The sequence below is a fragment of the Salvelinus sp. IW2-2015 genome, linkage group LG4p (genome assembly GCF_002910315.2).
Source record: "Salvelinus sp. IW2-2015 linkage group LG4p, ASM291031v2, whole genome shotgun sequence".
NCBI classification, from domain to species: domain Eukaryota; kingdom Metazoa; phylum Chordata; class Actinopteri; order Salmoniformes; family Salmonidae; genus Salvelinus; species Salvelinus sp. IW2-2015.
The window spans coordinates 19,731,954-19,749,624 of NC_036841.1; the positions used below are offsets into that span (position 1 = coordinate 19,731,954).

The window sequence follows — 17,671 nt, forward strand, 5'->3', positions numbered from 1 at the left end:
TCACTGCTACTGCAATGCAAGCAGTACCAGTGTACCTAGTCTGGATCCAACAGGGCCCTGAACAGATTCTACACCCAGGACATAAGACTGCTTAACAAGACTGCTAAATAGCTAATCAAATGCATTGACCCTTTTTTGCACTAACTCTCTTGCACTGACTCTATGCATACACACACTAGACTCTACCCACACATGCACACATACTTACACTGACACCCCAATGCACACATACATATGTGTGCGTCTATTATCTATCCTGTTGCCTAGTCACTTTACCCCTGGATGATGTCAAAGCGAAAACTGGTTAAAAATTTATAAAAAATGAAAAATGCCAAGAGTGTGCAAAGCTGTCACCAAGGCAAAATGTCGCTACTTTAAAGAATCTCAAACATTAAATATATTTTGATTTGTTTAACACTTTTTTGGTTACTACATGATTCCATGTGTGTTATTTCATAGTTTTGATGTATTCACTATTATTCTACAATGTAGAAACTAGTAAAAAATAAGGAAATACCCTTGAATGAGTAGGTGTCCAACGTTTTGACTGGTACTATATATGTATATATATTTAACTCTGCAATGTTGGAAAAAGACTCATAAGTAAGCATTTCACTGTTAGTCTACACCTGTTATTTACGAAGCATGAGACAAATACATTTCGATTTTATTTTGATTTGGTGTGCAGTCGGGTCGGTCACCCATTCATACTGTAGCTTTAAGAAATGCATGCACGAGTTCTGCAGTATTGGACTTGTTCAGAGATGTTTGGACGAGACCATTCGATATAGGATTATGTATCGCATGTACAGTTTCTCGGAATATTTCTGTTGTAAAGTGGATACTGGATAGTCCTATACATTCATCTGATCACCCCAGTACAGGTCTCCCTTTTTAGAGACAGTCAAGCAGCGACTTGCGCACTACAGGGGTGTGAGAGGGTGGAGAGGACAGGGAAGATGCCGCACAATGCGTGAGTCTGATGATTCTGGTGGAATCTTGCTCCGATGTAAGTATCCCTGTTCGTATAAGCTACTGCGGCATCAAACTTATTCTGAAAATTGCAAACTGGGTGATGCTGTTCTTTCCCCGTATCATGCATATGTTATTGTTTGTTTACGAGTAGGGTAGCCAAATAGGCCTAACAACGTGCCCTTTGTTTGTTGCACACAACAGTGTCAGTCTTTCATAGATCATATTTTGCGAAAAGGTTTGTTGACATGCTAAGCATAAAATAATGTCAACGCGTGGAGATGGATCGTTTAAAGTGCTGAAAGTCCTTGATTAAGGTTGGATGATGTCATTTTTCTACGTTGCATTGGATACTGATGCCAATTGCACTGCACCAAAATCATAAATATTATCGAAACATTTTCAGAGATGATTACTTTATATTGAATTATACAACTACTTAATTCTAAAGACTATAACATAGATAAGAAACTGTACAATTGATTTACTACAGACATAGAAAGTGTGACATATAACCTAATGCATCACCTGCAAAATATTAATATTATAACCATAGCTTATTTTGCAACCCATAATAATATGGGTTTATATGAGAAAGTAGCTAGATGGACGCAATTCGAGAGGGACTGCAATGTGTTTCTAGTATTGTTACTGTCGTGACTACAACTACCAGAGTTCATTAGCTTCCCACCAGCAGTCCAGCCAACCCGCAACCGACGCAGTTATCACATGCACTGATAATACATTATTAGAAACAGCGCCTTTGGAGGAATTACCATGTAGGAAGTATCCTCACAATTTTGCTCGCTTACGACTTCCATATCTATAATTTTCAGAAACACAGATTCTATTGAAAAGATACAGCTGGACTACAAGATCATGAAACGAATGTCTTGGCGGGATACAAGTGAGTGTCGGTTTTACTGAATAGCTGATAACTGAGCACCGCAGTGATACATTGTAGCCTTAGCGGGGGACCCATTGAGGGGGAATGGCTAAATGAAGCTTCTTACAACCGCAACATTGGCTAACTGTACGTAACCTATGGAATGTAAACGAATAACAATACATCTACAGTAGATAAGTGGCTCGAGTGAAAACGTTGTGAGGTGTATTGTGAGAAAATAACGGTCCAGTTTGTTTGTATGACAGTCTTTTCCCGGGTGGAGTTTCCCAACGCTCAGTGCAGAAGATAGAAAGAAGTCCAATGAATGTGTACGCGGGGACATAGCACGAAAAAGGCTTAGAAGTGATGGCAAACTGTCGATACCCATGGTAAGTTCGATGTTTACACATTTCAGATTTAAACATGGGGGCTGAAGTAGGCCTACTCATCAACATGCCCAATCAAACGTTATGTCAACTGCTGTTAAACTATGTTGAGGTGTTAACTCACCATTATTCTCTCTATCACCAGTTAGTTATACATTGTAGTATTCAACACCTGTCTTGACACCCTGGAATCAATGTCACAATCACCTGTAAAATAAAGGCCTAATGTAATTTCTGAAGTGTCTATAGAAAACGCATTGCCATTATAGTGAACCTTTGTCTAGAACATGTTGTGTTCCATCCATCCCCTGTTGAATGCCCCACCCATTTTTTGTAGAACTATGGACATTGCAGAGATGGCAGCTTGAGTCAAGTGGTTTGCAGAATAGGCAAAGCTATTACCCTTTATTGCTGCCTGCACAATCAATATCTGTTGCATAAGTAAATATATGCATACAGATCTCTGTATTTAGTGACTCAGACAGAGCCTAAATAGAGTTATAAACAGTGTTATGGCTACACTAGAAGATGTTACTGTCAGGATCTAGCTATTCTCTTTCGGGAAAGTGATGATATTTGTACTTGAGTGCACGTGGCCTATGTCCATATGGCCTATCACCATCTTGAATCTTTTGGGATTGGTGGTCATTTTTCTGACAGTATTTCTCAGATGCAGAGGAGAAAACACAAGAAACACAAGCAATATTGAAACGTTAGATAACAAATGGAGAAACACAAGCAATATTGAAACGTTAGATAACAAATGGATGTGACTTAGGTTATATACTCAGGTTTCTCTTTAATCAATACAAACTGCAAGCAAGCATTGCTGACCCCATTGTTCCCTATGTTTAAGTGCTACCAGTATTCTGTGCTCTTTACATATCATTAGAAGAGCCATCTGGTCTTGTGAACTCAGGATGACCAAGGAAACATGTACATTACAATTATACACAAATTTAAATTTGTGATGGAATCAGTGTACTGCCAGAATAAAATCTTYCCTGAACATCACCATGTAAGCTTGACGTTGCTCTATGCCTGTGACCTACCAAATGAACAATGCCGTCTATGATTCACTGTGCCATTCTTTCCAGGACAAAGAAATAACTAATACATGGATTTTTTTGGTGTATTTTCTAGGTTGCCTTGGGTGACAGTCCGTCATGAGTATATTGGCCAGAGGGCCTACCAGGTCCCTCATTCTGCAGCTGTTAGGGACATCAAGCAACTCATCTATGAAGAAACCGACCTGCCTGTCATCGAGCAGCAGCTGGTTCACAATGGGAAAGTGGTAGGTAAAAAAGAAATTTTACAAATTGTAGCTATTTTCATTGCTGAAATGACAGAAAATATACAAATGAAGTTTGGCATATTTGACTACAGTAGATTAAATGCTTGACATGAGAGCACAATGGTAAAATTCATTGACAAGAGACAATCCCTTGTCTGTGCATACATCCTGTGTGAGACACTATTGTTTAATCTTGTCTGCTTCTCATACTCCTCCATTGTTTATTGTTTTGTGATGTATTAAAAAGGTCTTTAATAGAGTAAGTTAAAGTGTTCCATCCTGAGGGTGCGTTTGTAAATTCACTCTGGCTATCTACTCCGATTTCAGAGCATTCTCGTCTGGGTGTACCAGAATGCAGAATCATTTATTCATTTACGAACGCTCAACACCCGTTGAATATGACTGGTGTCAGTAAACGTCGGCAACAAAACGTAATTAAATTGTTGCCAGCAGCATAGTTACATGCTAACCAGACCGCTCACGCGCATGCATCCACGTGCGCCATCGCGCGCATGTTGATTTTGCCCACCCACACCAGACGCGGTCAGGACATGCAAGTATAAATATCAAAACAAACTCTGAACCAACTATATTAATTTGAGGACAGGTCGAAAAGCATTAAACATTTATGGCAATTTAGCTAGCTAGCTTGCTGTTGCTAGCTAATTTGTCCTGGGATATAAACATTGGGTTGTTATTTTACCTGAAATGCACAAGGTCCTCTACTCCGACAATTAATCCACAGATATTAGGATAAACCGTGTTCGTTTCTAGTAATCTCTCCTTCAGGCTTCTTCTTCTTTGGACATTATATGGCGATTGACCCACCAACTTTGAGGTGCATTACCACCACCAACTGCTCTGGAGTGTGGACCTCAGTTCATCTTTCAATCACCCAGTGTGGGTATATGCTCCTAAAAACCAATGAGGAGATGGGAGAAGAGGGACTTGCAGTGCGACAAGCGTCACAAATATAACCAAGTTCTATTTTAGCGCCTGGCTATGCAGACTCTCGCGAACAGTGTGAGTGCAATGATTAAATAACATGTATGTGTCAATTATTTTGCAACGTTCACACACTCGATGCGAGCGGTGTGGTCAGCATGTTACAATCACCAACGTTCTAGATAACATGAAAATAGTCTAACCAGCTCTGCTAGTGCAAGTAAAATGGTCAGAGGGAGGTGTTCTCTCATTTATGTCTGGAATGAGCTAGCAAGCTAGCTAACTTTAGCCAGTTAGCTTGGGTGCTTGACTGCCGTTGTGAGTGTGAGGTCAGAACGCTCGGATCAACCCTACTCCTTGGACAGAGCATCCAGTGTGCGGTCTGAATGCTTGGAGAGTGAAACGCTTACGAATGGACAATCTGACAACGCTCTGAAATTATGAAAGCCCAAAGCACACTCTGAGCGCACTCCTGCACTCCATAGTGAATTCCCGAACACACCCAACGTCAATGTAGGCTACATCAGTGCTGGTTATGTTGTCAGAAAATATGTGTTCTACTAGTAAGCAACATTGGTCACTTTGTTTGACTACATGACAACAAAAACATCCAGAAATGTAGGGATTTAGGGATTGTATCACAGCCAGTGCTGCTGATTAAATATCCATTGTGTTTCCAGGGCAGGATTAGAACTCATGACATTCCATGTTTTGTTTTTAGTGTCGATATCTTTGTGCAGTCAAGCCTGTCTCTTTCCAACACGTCCTTATTCAATATTGGAACATGTTAATACCATCTTCATTATATCACATTCTGTGCATTGACCTGGTCAAATTTCTCCTTACTATAGTGGCTGAGGGAATAACATGATGTATTTAATGGCTCTCCATTGCGACAACAACATTACAATGACGTAATCTTCACCATTAACAATTTCATCATTGAGAGGACTACGTTTTATTGGTTTATCACCAGTCTGATAGGACAGTGTATTGATTCAATAGTTTCAAGGCCCTTTGGTTTTTATCTCTTGATAGAATTCCAGTCATTGTGATCAAGAGTGCCTTTGATTACAGACACAGTTATTTTTCATGTATTGCAAAAGTAGGCTCTATGTGATGTAGCCTGTWATGTATTCTCTAAAATGAGATTAAGGCTAACTAATTTATTCAGGTATGTACATTCACATGTATGATCAGTGATGCTTGATGACAGGTCTCACCTATTGCTAAACTAGGCAACTATACTGAACAAGAATTTTAACGCAACATGTAAAGTGTTGGTCCCATGTTTCATGAGCTGAAATAAAATATCCCATAAATGTTCCATACGCACAAAAAGCTTATTTGTCTAAAATGTTATGCACAAATTAGTTTACATCCCTGTTAGAGAGCATTTCTCCTTTGCCAGGTGTGGCATATCAATAAGCAAATTAAACAGCATGATCATTACACAGGTGTACCTTGTGCTGGGGACAAGGCCACTCTAAAATGTGCAGTTTTGTCACACAACACAATACCACAGATGTCTCAAGTTTTGAGGGAGAGTGCAATTGGCAGGCTGACTGCAGGAATGTCCACCAGAGCTGTTTTTCTACCATAAGCATCATCATTTTAGAGAATTTGGCAGTACGTTCAATCGGCCTCACAACCGCAGACCACGTGTAACCACGCCAGCCCAGGACCTACACATCCGGCTTCTTCAGCTGTGGGATCGTCTGGGGCAGAGTATGTTAGCAGAGTTGAACGGTCGGAACCACGTCCTTTTCAACCGCTCTGCTAAAAACCAGTCTGTGCTCTGTGCAAATGGTATGTTCAGGTAGTCACATAAACTGCTGCTTCAAATTCGCTCCATTCATTAAAATCTGAATTTAACCAGCACCCATCTATTTTTGTGACTATCTGAACATACCATTTAGCTTTGAAGTAGCCTGTTGAAATCAAACCATATGATTTGAATGAAAAGTATTATAATTAACATTAAAAGGTGAATGTAAGAAGCACTCATCACTTCAAATAAGGTACATGTCATATTAAACAGCATATAAACACTTTAAATAGTTCAGGAACGAGACAGGGAGTCGAAGAAGGAAACAAACATGTATTATTTAGGCTGTATTTTTTTCAATTATTTCACGGCTATAGCCTACAAAGAAATACATTGTGAAGCATTTGTGATTGCGACACAAAAGCTAGTAGAGTCATAAATCGCTAAGCATTTAAACAACATTTCGTATTAAATTATTAGGCTATATATAGTCTATCAATTGTGCATATAGGCTGTGACTTAGAATTAAATACAAAAATGCCATATTAGGCTCAGTCTACAGTGCATTTGAATACATTTTTAGAAACACGAGTTTGGCCAGTCTGTGGCTTCAGGCTCATGCAATGGTTTCTGGAGAGCAGACCGGCAGTGGAGAATATCCTCTCCGCGCTTGCAGAGCCACTGGGGATGCTAAACACCCTTTTGGCCACTCTTGCCAGGCTGGGCAGAGATGCAGAGTTGTTGTTTTTCCATTTTTCCATATGTAGGCCTAAAGGTTTTTAGGCAGAATAACCCAATCAAAACTAAAAGCTCATGGAAAGGGGGAATATGCCAGGCCTATTGGGCCAAAATCAATTATGGCCTATTGTGTATGGCCTATAGAACAAACATTTAAGAGATCTGATTTTTTGTTTATAAATACAAATACTACAGTTATCTACCCACCTCATTCCTTTCTTTTAGCATGTGCACATAGTAAGTACACCATCATGCTTTCGGGATACGTGTCTTTTCAGATTCCACAATGATTCTTTAGTTGTGGACACTACATCACTGCATTACCTCTCTTGCGCTTGGTCCTCATCTTTGTAAGTCACTTTGATTTTGCACCTGTGAGTTTTATCAGTTTCTTTCTGAAAATATTTAGCGAACTCCATGACAGTAGCTAAAGCAAGGGGCTATAGCAGCACACAAGTAGACTACAAATGCGTGCTGGGCCGGGCATGCCCTGAGCTGGTGAAGTGAGCGCTACTGGAGCAAAATTGGAGCGTAGGCGAGAAGGCCTATGCTCCAGTCTTTGGGAATCTTGCTCCGCGCTCCAGTCAAATTGGGCACACTCTGCTCCAGCTCCACTCCACTCCGCTCACATACTCTTGTCTGGGGACGGGTTGCTGAGGAGTATTTCTGTCTGTTTATGAAGCCCTTTTGTGGGGAAAAACAAATTCTGATTGGCTGGGCCTGGCTCCCCAGTGGGTGGGCTTATGCGCTCCCAGACCCACCCATGACTGCGCCCTTGCCCAGTCATGTGAAATCCATAGATTAGGGCCTAATTAAGTTATTTCAACTGACTAATTTCCTTATATGAACTGCAACTCAGTAAAATCTTTGAAATTGTTGCATGTTGCGTTTATGTTTATGTTCAGTAAGTCCTAGGCCTACTGGTAGGCCTACTGCTAAGAGCAGGTGTCAGGAATCATTTCAGGTATTCACACTCCATGAGACCACCACAGCTCAGGATTAAGTTTTGGGATTAGACAACTGAGTCTTTGCTGCTACAGATTGTTCACCATGCGCAGGTCTTGGTGGCTATGTGCAGTATGGGATAGAGTTTTATCTCCCGTTCTTTCATGGAAAGCCCTCCTGTGTGCCTGGCTCATATTAATAGGAAGCATGACTGCGCAGACAACTTTCTTTGTCACTTATGCTCTTATCATGTTACACATGACATTTTGTAGCTAATCATAACTTTGAGCAACGTTTACATGATCTGTAGTAGGTACATGTTTAGCAGCATTGTATTCTATGTTGTGTTGCAAAATGTGGGTTGTTATGTATGCCATGATTAACATGATTGCAGAACCCACTGTWTAGCTGAGCCTTTACTGACTGAGGGAAAGGAGCAGGTGGATCCCTGCCGTCAGCCCCTCTGATGTCACCCTCAGAAATTAGCCACAGTCCACACCCACAAACTATCCTAGATCAGCTGCAATACCCACAGGGAGCCCTCTCTCTGCCCAGTCTAACAGAGTTGAGAAGGGTATCTGACTGACTTTTATGCAAGTTGAGATCTAATTTATTTGATTTGATTATGAACACAGCTATCTATCTGAAGAGTTGGCTCTGTCCCAGCGTCCATACTTAGCTTGGGAGTGTCTTACTTAAGGGTGTAACACGTTTAGACTTAGTCTCCATATTCTTCAGTGTGCCTCTGAGAGTCAGCTGATTCTGAAAAAATCATTAACTAAGATGGTTAAGTAACCATCTGAAGGGAAAAAAACACTGAATGTCAACTGTAAACTGAAAACATTCCAGTTCTTTGGAGAATTATGGGCTTTGACGCTTTTCAAGCTCAGAAGTAGGACATTGCACCACTACCAGTATCGTATTAGTAGGCCTATTATGGTCAGTCAGAATATACTACGATTCATGCCTGCTTCAATCAGATTGAAAGCCCTGACTTCTCTTTCAACCTTTTATACCATTTTGTGCTATTATTATACACATCTCATTGGCTCAACAACGGGGCCATTCATTGGCAGGTTAAGACCAACAACCTTAATGAACTCTCACTCACAAGGTTACATGGAAAGTTAATTTAGGCCTGGCCTAGTACCTGACCTGTGTTGAATTTAGTCGCTGAGTTCTTGTGATTGCACATGATCAAATCAAATTTTATTTGTCACATGAGCCAAATACAACAGACCTTACCGTGAAATGCTTACTTACAAGCCCTTAAAGCCTTAACCAACAATGCAGTTTTAAGAAAAATAAGAGTTAAGAAAAATATAAAAGAGCAACAATAAAATAGCAATAACAAGGCTATATATAGGGGGTACCGGTACAGAGTCAATGTGCCGGGGTACAGGTTAGTTGAGGTAATATGTACATGTAGGTAGGGTAAAGTGACTATGCATAGATAATAAACAGCGAGTAGCAGCAGCGTTAAAAAAAAGCTTTGTGGGCACTATGGTGTTGAACGCTGAGCTGTAGTCAATGAACAGCATTCTCACATAGGTGTTCCTTTTGTCCAGATGGGAAAGGGCAGTGTTGAGTGCAATGGAGATTGCGTCATCTGTGGATCTGTTGGGGTGGTATGCAAATTGGAGTGGGTCTAGGGTTTCTGGGATGATGGTGTTGATGTGAGCCATGACCAGCCTTTCAAAGCACTTCATGGTTACAGACGTGAGTGCTACGGGTCAGTAGTCATTTCGGCAGATTACCTTGGTGTTCTTGGGCACAGGGACTATGGTGGTCTGCTTGAAACATGTAGGTATTACAGACTCGGCCAGGAACAGGTTGAAAATGTCGGTGAAGACACTTGCCAGTTGGTCAGCGCATGCTCCGAGCACATGTCCGGATAATCCGTCTGGCCCTGAGGCCTTGTGAATGTTGACCTATTTAAAGGTCTTACTCACAATGGCTACGGCGAGCGTGATCACACAGTCGTCAGGAACAGCTGGTGCTCTCATGCATGCTTCAGTGTTGCTTGCCTCGAAGCGCGCATAGAAGTCTTTTAGCTCGTCTGGTAGGCATTTGTCACTGGGCAGCCCGTGGCTTGGCTTGGCTTTGTAGTTCGTAATAGTTTACAAGCCCTGCCACATCCGACGAGTTTTGGAGCCGGTGTAGTCGAATTCAATCTCAGTCCTGTATTTACGCTTTGCCTGTTTGGTTGGTTCATCTGAGGGCATAGCGGGATTTCTTATAAGTGTCCGGATTAGAGTCCCGCTCCTTGAAAGCGGTAGCTCTATCCTTTAGCTCAGTGCGGATGTTGCCTGTAATCCATGGCTTCTGGTTGGGGTACGGTCACTGTGGGGACAACGTCATCGATGCACTTATTGATGAAGCCGGTGACTGATGTGGTATAGAGTATTCCTCAATGCCATCGGATGAGTCCCGGAACATATTCCAGTCTGTGCTAGCAAAACAATCCTGTAGCTTAGCATCTGCTTCATCTGACCACTTCCGTATTGAGCGAGTCACTGGTACTTCCTGCTTTAGTTTTTGTTTGTAAACAGGAGGATAGAATTATGGTCAGATTTGCCAAATGGAGGGAGAGAGAGAGCTTTGTATGCGTCTCTGTGTATGTAGTAATGGTGATCTAGAGTTTTTTTCCCCCTCTGGTTGCACATGTAACATGCTGGTAGAAATGAGGTAAAACGGATGTAAGTTTCCCTGAATTAAAGTCCCCGGCCACTAGGAGCGCCGCCGCTGGATGAGGATTTTCTTGTTTGCTTATGGCTTTATACAGCTCATTGTGTGCGGTCTTAGTGCCAGCATCGGTTTGTGGTGGTAAATAGACAGCTACGAAAAAATATAGATGAAAACTCTCTTGGTAAATAGTGTGGTCTACAGCTTATCATGAGATACTCTACCTCAGGTAAGGGAAGACCCCCATGAAATGGACAAAAATGAATGGCAACTTATTGGCTTTGGGCATTACACAATCGCAAATACCGCTCAAATGGACGGCAGTTCATCAAAACCATGTTGCAAGCGGAACATGGCAAATGCCAATTGTCATACTCCAAAAATCACAAAGATGGCGAGTGCGCTCCACCGTAGATTTTCATATGGCAAATAGTCACAAAAAAGTAGTCACAAAAAGGTTACATTTTGAAAATCCAAAAATATATATATTTAAACCTCTTTTTTTTGTTGTCAATTATACATATGTAATAACCGTATGGACATACTATTCTTATTTTATTGAGTTTGTCCATAAGGCCTATGTTTTGTCCATTTGCAATATACAATCATATATTTGTGTTCGGCTTCCGAACACAAAAAATCTGTGAACCATGACCAAATGGCATAAAAATGTCCAAATGGCATATATAAGTATTGAAAGTACCAAATCAGGATGTTACATCCATTTGCCATATATGATCATAGGAAATCGGCTTCCAAACCCAAAAGTCAGTGAACCATGTCCAAATGGCATAACAAATGTCCAAATGTCGTATATACTGACCAAATGATATATATCACTATGTTAAGCCCTGAATCAACCTAGAAGGTCTATTTGTCATGTTTGATCATAGGAAGTAAGAATTTCTCATTAATGTTGATTCAGCATGTCCATTTCATAATGGAAGTCCATGTGGATATACATTGGCAATGGACACTGTCAACTTGCAGAAGAGCATGTTCATACTGACAGTATAGCATATGTGTGATGGACACTGTCCAATCGCTCGTTGATGTTGATTTCAGCCTGTCCATTTGGTGATGGAAAATCCCGGTTTAAATAGATTGGAAATGGACAAATGTTAATTGTTCGTTTGCTATGTCTTACAATGGGCATTTACCATCACGAATTGGACATGGTCTAATATACTGCAGAAATGCCTAATTGACTGGCTCGTTGAACGAGCAGTGATAGTGGTTCCTTTCCATCGCTCGTTGGTGCAATGAGAGAGAAGTGGGACTGTCGTTTTTTAAAATGTTTTTTGAGAAACATCCACAATGACCAGGGGCGCCCCCTGTTGGTTGGACCAGGGGGGGTGCTCCCTACCCGGCTATGGACTCCTAGCACCCCCCTGACGCCATTTAGAGCCATATTAAAAGTACGCTCCTGGTAACCCGTTCAATTACCAGGTGCACAGCTGTCCATTAGCAATGTCTTACAATGGACATTTACCATCACGAATTGGACATGCTCTAATATACTGCAGAAATGCCCAATTGACTGGCTCGTTGAACTCGGGATGGCCCGAGCAGTGATAGTGGTTCCTCTCCATCGCTCGTTGGTGTTGATTTCAGCCTGTCCAGTTGATGATGGAAAATCCCTCATTAAATACATTGGAAATGTACACTGTCCATTTGTAATATAAAATGTACAATGCCAATATATTATACTGCCATCAAGTCAGCCATCAGTCAATAAGATATCATACTGACACCCATCTTACTTTGTCCAACTCTTTTAGAAGCCAACTATCACATATTTCAGAGCTGGCCCACAATTCATAGCGGCTTCTGTTAAAACCATTTTAAAAAACATAGTTACATTCGAGCTGCGGGTCCAGTTCTGACATTATGTGTAGACCTAGCTGAGGCGACCCCGGATCTCGAGTTTTGGGTCGATAGATCATTCAGAGCCCAAGCAGCAACCTTAATTAGTGCTGAAAATTAACTTTGTCCGGGCATTGCTACAGGGTCCCTGAAGGAGCTATCGGACAGAAACTTTAGGGTCCAAGGCTGTCTTGTGATTCTGGGACTTTTTTAAGTGACGTCAATTTTGCGACTTTAGTTAGTGCAAATGGACGAAGCTGTTTCTCGGCATGATAACCTTTTTAGAGTCACATAACTCACCGTGCACTGTCAACTGAAGCCCTAGAACAGGTTTATAAAGTTTCAGAGCTCTAAGTCTGACGGTTCTTTGATGGTTCGAACGCAGGTAACTATTGCAGGCTGCAGGCTGTGTCTGTAAGCCCCACACTGTCACTCCACATTGACTGTGTGGGTGRGTGAGTACAGAAAATCACAGAAATCACGTAGAGCACCCGAAACCCGTCTTAACGAAATTCGCCTTAACACTGGATCTGTAACTTTTTGGGGAAAAAACACATTTGTTTAGCCATCACCAAACGGACGTTGTATGATTTCTCGTAAATTACGATAGATAAATGGCTGGTTCTTTTTTCCTTACACCGTAGGTTTATGTACTTTGATGTGAAGCGGTCAAATTAGCGCTGTATTACCGTTTTTCACCTTTAATCCTTGAAAATGGGCATTAACTCAAAGAGCGTTGAGGCTTCGACACCATCTTGTTTCTGGGCTAAAAGTACATTTGGCCAAACCTGTGCTCACCGAGTTTCATCTTCGAAGTCTTTTCCATTTACAAGAAACGGCCGTGTCCGTTTGATGTTTTGTCAATTTGCAATAAGCAGCCAGTCACCATCTGGTGGAATCAGCCTATTTTAATAACACCTGCGTAAGGGACCGTACATTTGCAATATGGAGATCCTCATCAACCATACGGGAAATGCCACTCATGTCCCTTATGTAGGCGAGCAAAACCTTGAGACTTCCTTAATATTMGTTTTTTCGCGCACCAGCTGTTATTGACAAATAGACACAGACCGCGCATCAGCAAGACTGAACAGATGCCTCCGGTAAGTAGCGGTCTGTGTCTCGTTAAAGAAAAAATATTTGTTTGAGGTGAGTAAACGCTGTTCATAAAAGACGGTGACAAAAACATTGTGTACAAAATAAGTTACGACAACGTGAAAAAAAACACAAAATAGCACAATTGTTTAGGAGCCTGTAAAACGGCAGCCATTTCCTCTGGCGCCATCCTCATTCATTTAAACTATTAGACTAATCGTTTACATATCAGTAACAATATTGTACAAACCATGGCCAGCATGAAAAAGTGACAATCAGTATTAGCCAGTCAGTTACAGTATGTGAGTAGTCAGACAGCCTCTGTGATGAGAGGTTTGGTTTGCAGAGCAGGGCTCGTCGTGCCGGACTGCTTGTTCATGTGCCAGAAGTGCTGAGCGAAGCAAGTGACGCTGCAGATGAGGGTTTTCACCTTGGAGAGTGAGAGATAATGGTCTTAGTGTAATAAGCCTGCCTGCCTGCTGCTGGTGCACGTCCAGCCTGCTCTGCTCAGTATCGATCCTGTTAGGTGCAGAGGGGGATTGTGTATCACACTGACACCTGTGCAATAACGCTACCCCAAGATTTTACCTGGTTGACAGTCAAATGTACTTTATTATGCTGTGAAGATTGTTCAATTTAATGGTCTTGCATTATGATCATAGGCTGCCTATATGGCAGCAAATAAATAAATAAATACATGTGATCTGATGTGCAATTCAAGATATTTGTCAGGTTATTAATCGTTTGAAGGATTCATATTTAGGGTTTTGCATACAAGATGTTAATTACAGTTCCAGTGCAGTTACTAAAGCTTAAGGACAAGCATATTGTATAGTACTCATGGTGTGTTCTGTCTCCCCTAACTTCAGCTGGATGATAAAGCACAGATTGGGACCCTGGTGCCCATGGGAAGCCATGAAGTATGCATGACACTGGAGGGAAGGGGCCTGAAAGGGGGAGGTAAGATAATAGATTACTAGAAATAGTTCTGGGATGAATCCATTCTTACTTTTCACATAGGTGTTCATAATCCTTTAGTTTAGTCCTTCATGGGTAGTATATGTTTCACATAACATTCTATTTCACTGCTATTTTTACAGGGAGATTTGGACAGACGACACCACCATTGGTCGAGTTTTTGAAAGATATTCTAAGAAGGTATCCTGAAGGTGGACAGATTCTGAAAGTATGTACAATGTATTAATGTTGTCTGGCTTTAACTTACTGTACCCTGTAAAAGTCCATAGTAGCCAAACACATGGACTCATTGATGGTGATGATGAACAACCATGCCTAATAGTATTCAAATCAAATCAAATCAAATTGGTCGAGTTTTTGAAAGATATTCTAAGAAGGTATCCTGAAGGTGGACAGATTCTGAAAGTATGTACAATGTATTAATGTTGTCTGGCTTTAACTTACTGTACCCTGTAAAAGTCCATAGTAGCCAAACACATGGACTCATTGATGGTGATGATGAACAACCATGCCTAATAGTATTACATCCAGGCAAAGGTGATTATACTCTTGAGAGGAAAACACATTGGGTTTGGTTCCCGAAAATAGGCCTGACACTCACTCTCATTGTTAAGAAACTCCTCATTCGTCACCATCATCCCAGGGCCTACTTCACACTCATCATGGAGGCCATCAAGAGGATCCAAACCAAGAAGGACCAGACTTCCTCTTCCCTAGAGGTACTTACGGGGCTTGGCCAGACCTCAACGGATCAAGCCTCGCGGAAGCCCATACTGGAGCCTCTGTTTCATGACTTGCTACAGCGCAGGTCGTCTACTCTCTCACTAACAGCTGGATCCAGGTGGACGAGGCTGTGTTTTCAGAGCTGGACACGGACGTGGACATCACAGATACGGTGATCAGCTACCTCCAAAGCTCAGGGATGCAGGTGGCCAGGGTGCCTGCCGCTGTAGACACGGTCCTGGAACGTACATAACAGGGCCTGCCTCTGTGAAGAAGGTGACCCTCATCTGGTGCGGCAGGTGATCAGGAAGGCCAAACATAAAGGACCTCTCAGGAGAAGCTGCTTCTGCTGGAGTTTGTCCTCAGCGACAAAGTTACAGCGACCATTGGACTAGAGCTGCTGCCTTTGCAAGATGAGACATTTGCAGCGTTCTCCTCCTCTGTCAGTGATAAGGATGCAGTTTACATTGCTTCAGAAGAATACCCCAGGTACAGAATTAAAGTCCTCAGACTTTCTCATTGCCTTAGCAAAACCACAAAAAAACACATATTTTGAATGCAAGTATTGTTGACTATCAGCGATATGCTAGATTGCAGCCTGTGAGCTAATATATAACAGTGTGTACTCTCTCTTTGTTTTGTGTTAAGGTCTCTTTACCCTGGACTAGAGGGACATTCATACTGGAGGGCATTAAACCATCAGTTATGAGCAGCCTGAAGGATGCAGCCAAAGCAGAGGTAAACCCCCACTCACATGTCTGGGGTGTGTCAGTCATCGGAGGAGCCACCTTAATCCTAATATTAGATTTGGACACCAACATTTATTCTAGGAAATAAAATCGATGAATCTAGAAGACATGCAGTCTAAACTGTAGTTCAACATACAGTAGATTAAATTGTTACACGGTAGCTTCACTGCCTTCACTGCCTAGTTCACCCTGTGTTCTTTGAGGGATGTGTAAGGTTCGTAGCCATGTAGTAATAACTCCTGGTCACCCCATTCCCTGCTGCCCCCGGGGGACATTAAACCTGGTGCACTGCTGATAGATAATTTATGACTGCTGAGTGCGTGCGTGAGCGGCAGATGGGGGTGATCACATTCCATTCACTGCTATCAGATCCTGGACATGCTTGCTCCCATACCCAACCAGGAGGTGTGCCAAAAAGGCCTGGAGCCAGTCAGGGGGATATTGCAGATTTGTCAATTAAAGCCTTTGCTGCACGGTCCAGAGAACACAACGTGTCCCACTCCACATAACAAATCAATTCAGAATCAAACATTGTTTTCACAGTGTGTGTAATCTGGACATAATATAGCATTGAAGGCTTCTTCATGTTGAGCTAGGAGTTCTCTGTGAAACAGTAGAAAGGTCTAGCCAGGGCAGAGAGGTACACTCCATCATTCTGACTGCTAGTGGTAGCTGATTGAAGGAGTGAGGCGATAATATGCTGCTCTAACTGTATCCAGTATATTTCTGTAAATAGACATTGATTCATTTGAATATTGCCTTTCAGAAAAAGAATCCTGAATAATATTTATCGTTTTAATTTTACGAGTTGACAGAATTCCAACTTTCTACTTTACTCAAATCCTAAGTAATTTTCCTTACACCTCTCTGCTGGTCTGTCATTGCCACCTCATAGCTAGGACACCGCCTTGGGTGCTGCTACATGCATCAGAGATTTAATTATCCCATTACACTTCATTAAGTGGGTCACATAGAAGGTGGTCTCACACAATAGACCCTTCACACCAGCCATGCAGAACGACATCTGTACGATCCTCAGCAGAGACACTAGAATTCCCTACCTCAGCTGTGTTGTAGATCTCAGCCAGAACAGCTACTCAGCGGATGTCTCAGCCAGAGACACTAGAATTCCCCTACCTCAGCTGTGTTGTATGAACCTCAGCCAGAGACACTAGAATTCCCCTACCTCAGCTGTGTTGTATGATCCTCAGCCAGAGACACTAGAATTCCCTACCTCAGCTGTGTTGTATGATCCTCAGCCAGGACACTAGAATTCCCCTACCTCAGCTGTGTTGTATGATCCTCAGCCAGAGACACTAGAATTCCCCTACCTCAGCTGTGTTGTATGATCCTCAGCCAGAGACACTAGAATTCCCCTACCTCAGCTGTGTTGTATGATCCTCAGCCAGAGACACTAGAATTCCCTACCTCACTGTGTTGTATGACCTCAGCCAGAGGACACTAGAATTCCCCACTCAGTGGTGTTGTATGATCCTCAGCCAGAGACACTAGAATTTCCCCTACCTCAGCTGTGTTGTATGATCCTCAGCCAGAGACATAGAATTCCCCTACCTAGTGTGTTGTATGATCCTCAGCCAGAGACACTAGATTCCCTACCTCAGCATGTGTTGTATGATCCTC

At 42.0% G+C, this 17,671-nt stretch overlaps 1 protein-coding gene across 1 annotated transcript in view; it reads left to right on the forward strand.

Annotated features, from left to right (window-relative positions):
- The first annotated feature begins 776 nt into the window (after window positions 1-776).
- LOC111957412 (sacsin-like) overlaps window positions 777-17,671 on the forward strand; it is a 34,971-nt gene continuing 18,076 nt past the window's right edge. The window contains 13 exon segments of the mRNA XM_070436953.1: window positions 777-1,009; window positions 1,809-1,879; window positions 2,125-2,247; window positions 3,388-3,538; window positions 14,450-14,540; window positions 14,681-14,766; window positions 15,173-15,277; window positions 15,367-15,520; window positions 15,523-15,558; window positions 15,561-15,608; window positions 15,611-15,770; window positions 15,930-15,949; window positions 15,952-16,013. Of these exon segments, the coding sequence (XP_070293054.1) occupies window positions 2,225-2,247; window positions 3,388-3,538; window positions 14,450-14,540; window positions 14,681-14,766; window positions 15,173-15,277; window positions 15,367-15,520; window positions 15,523-15,558; window positions 15,561-15,608; window positions 15,611-15,770; window positions 15,930-15,949; window positions 15,952-16,013 (936 nt within the window). The 5' untranslated portion in view covers window positions 777-1,009; window positions 1,809-1,879; window positions 2,125-2,224.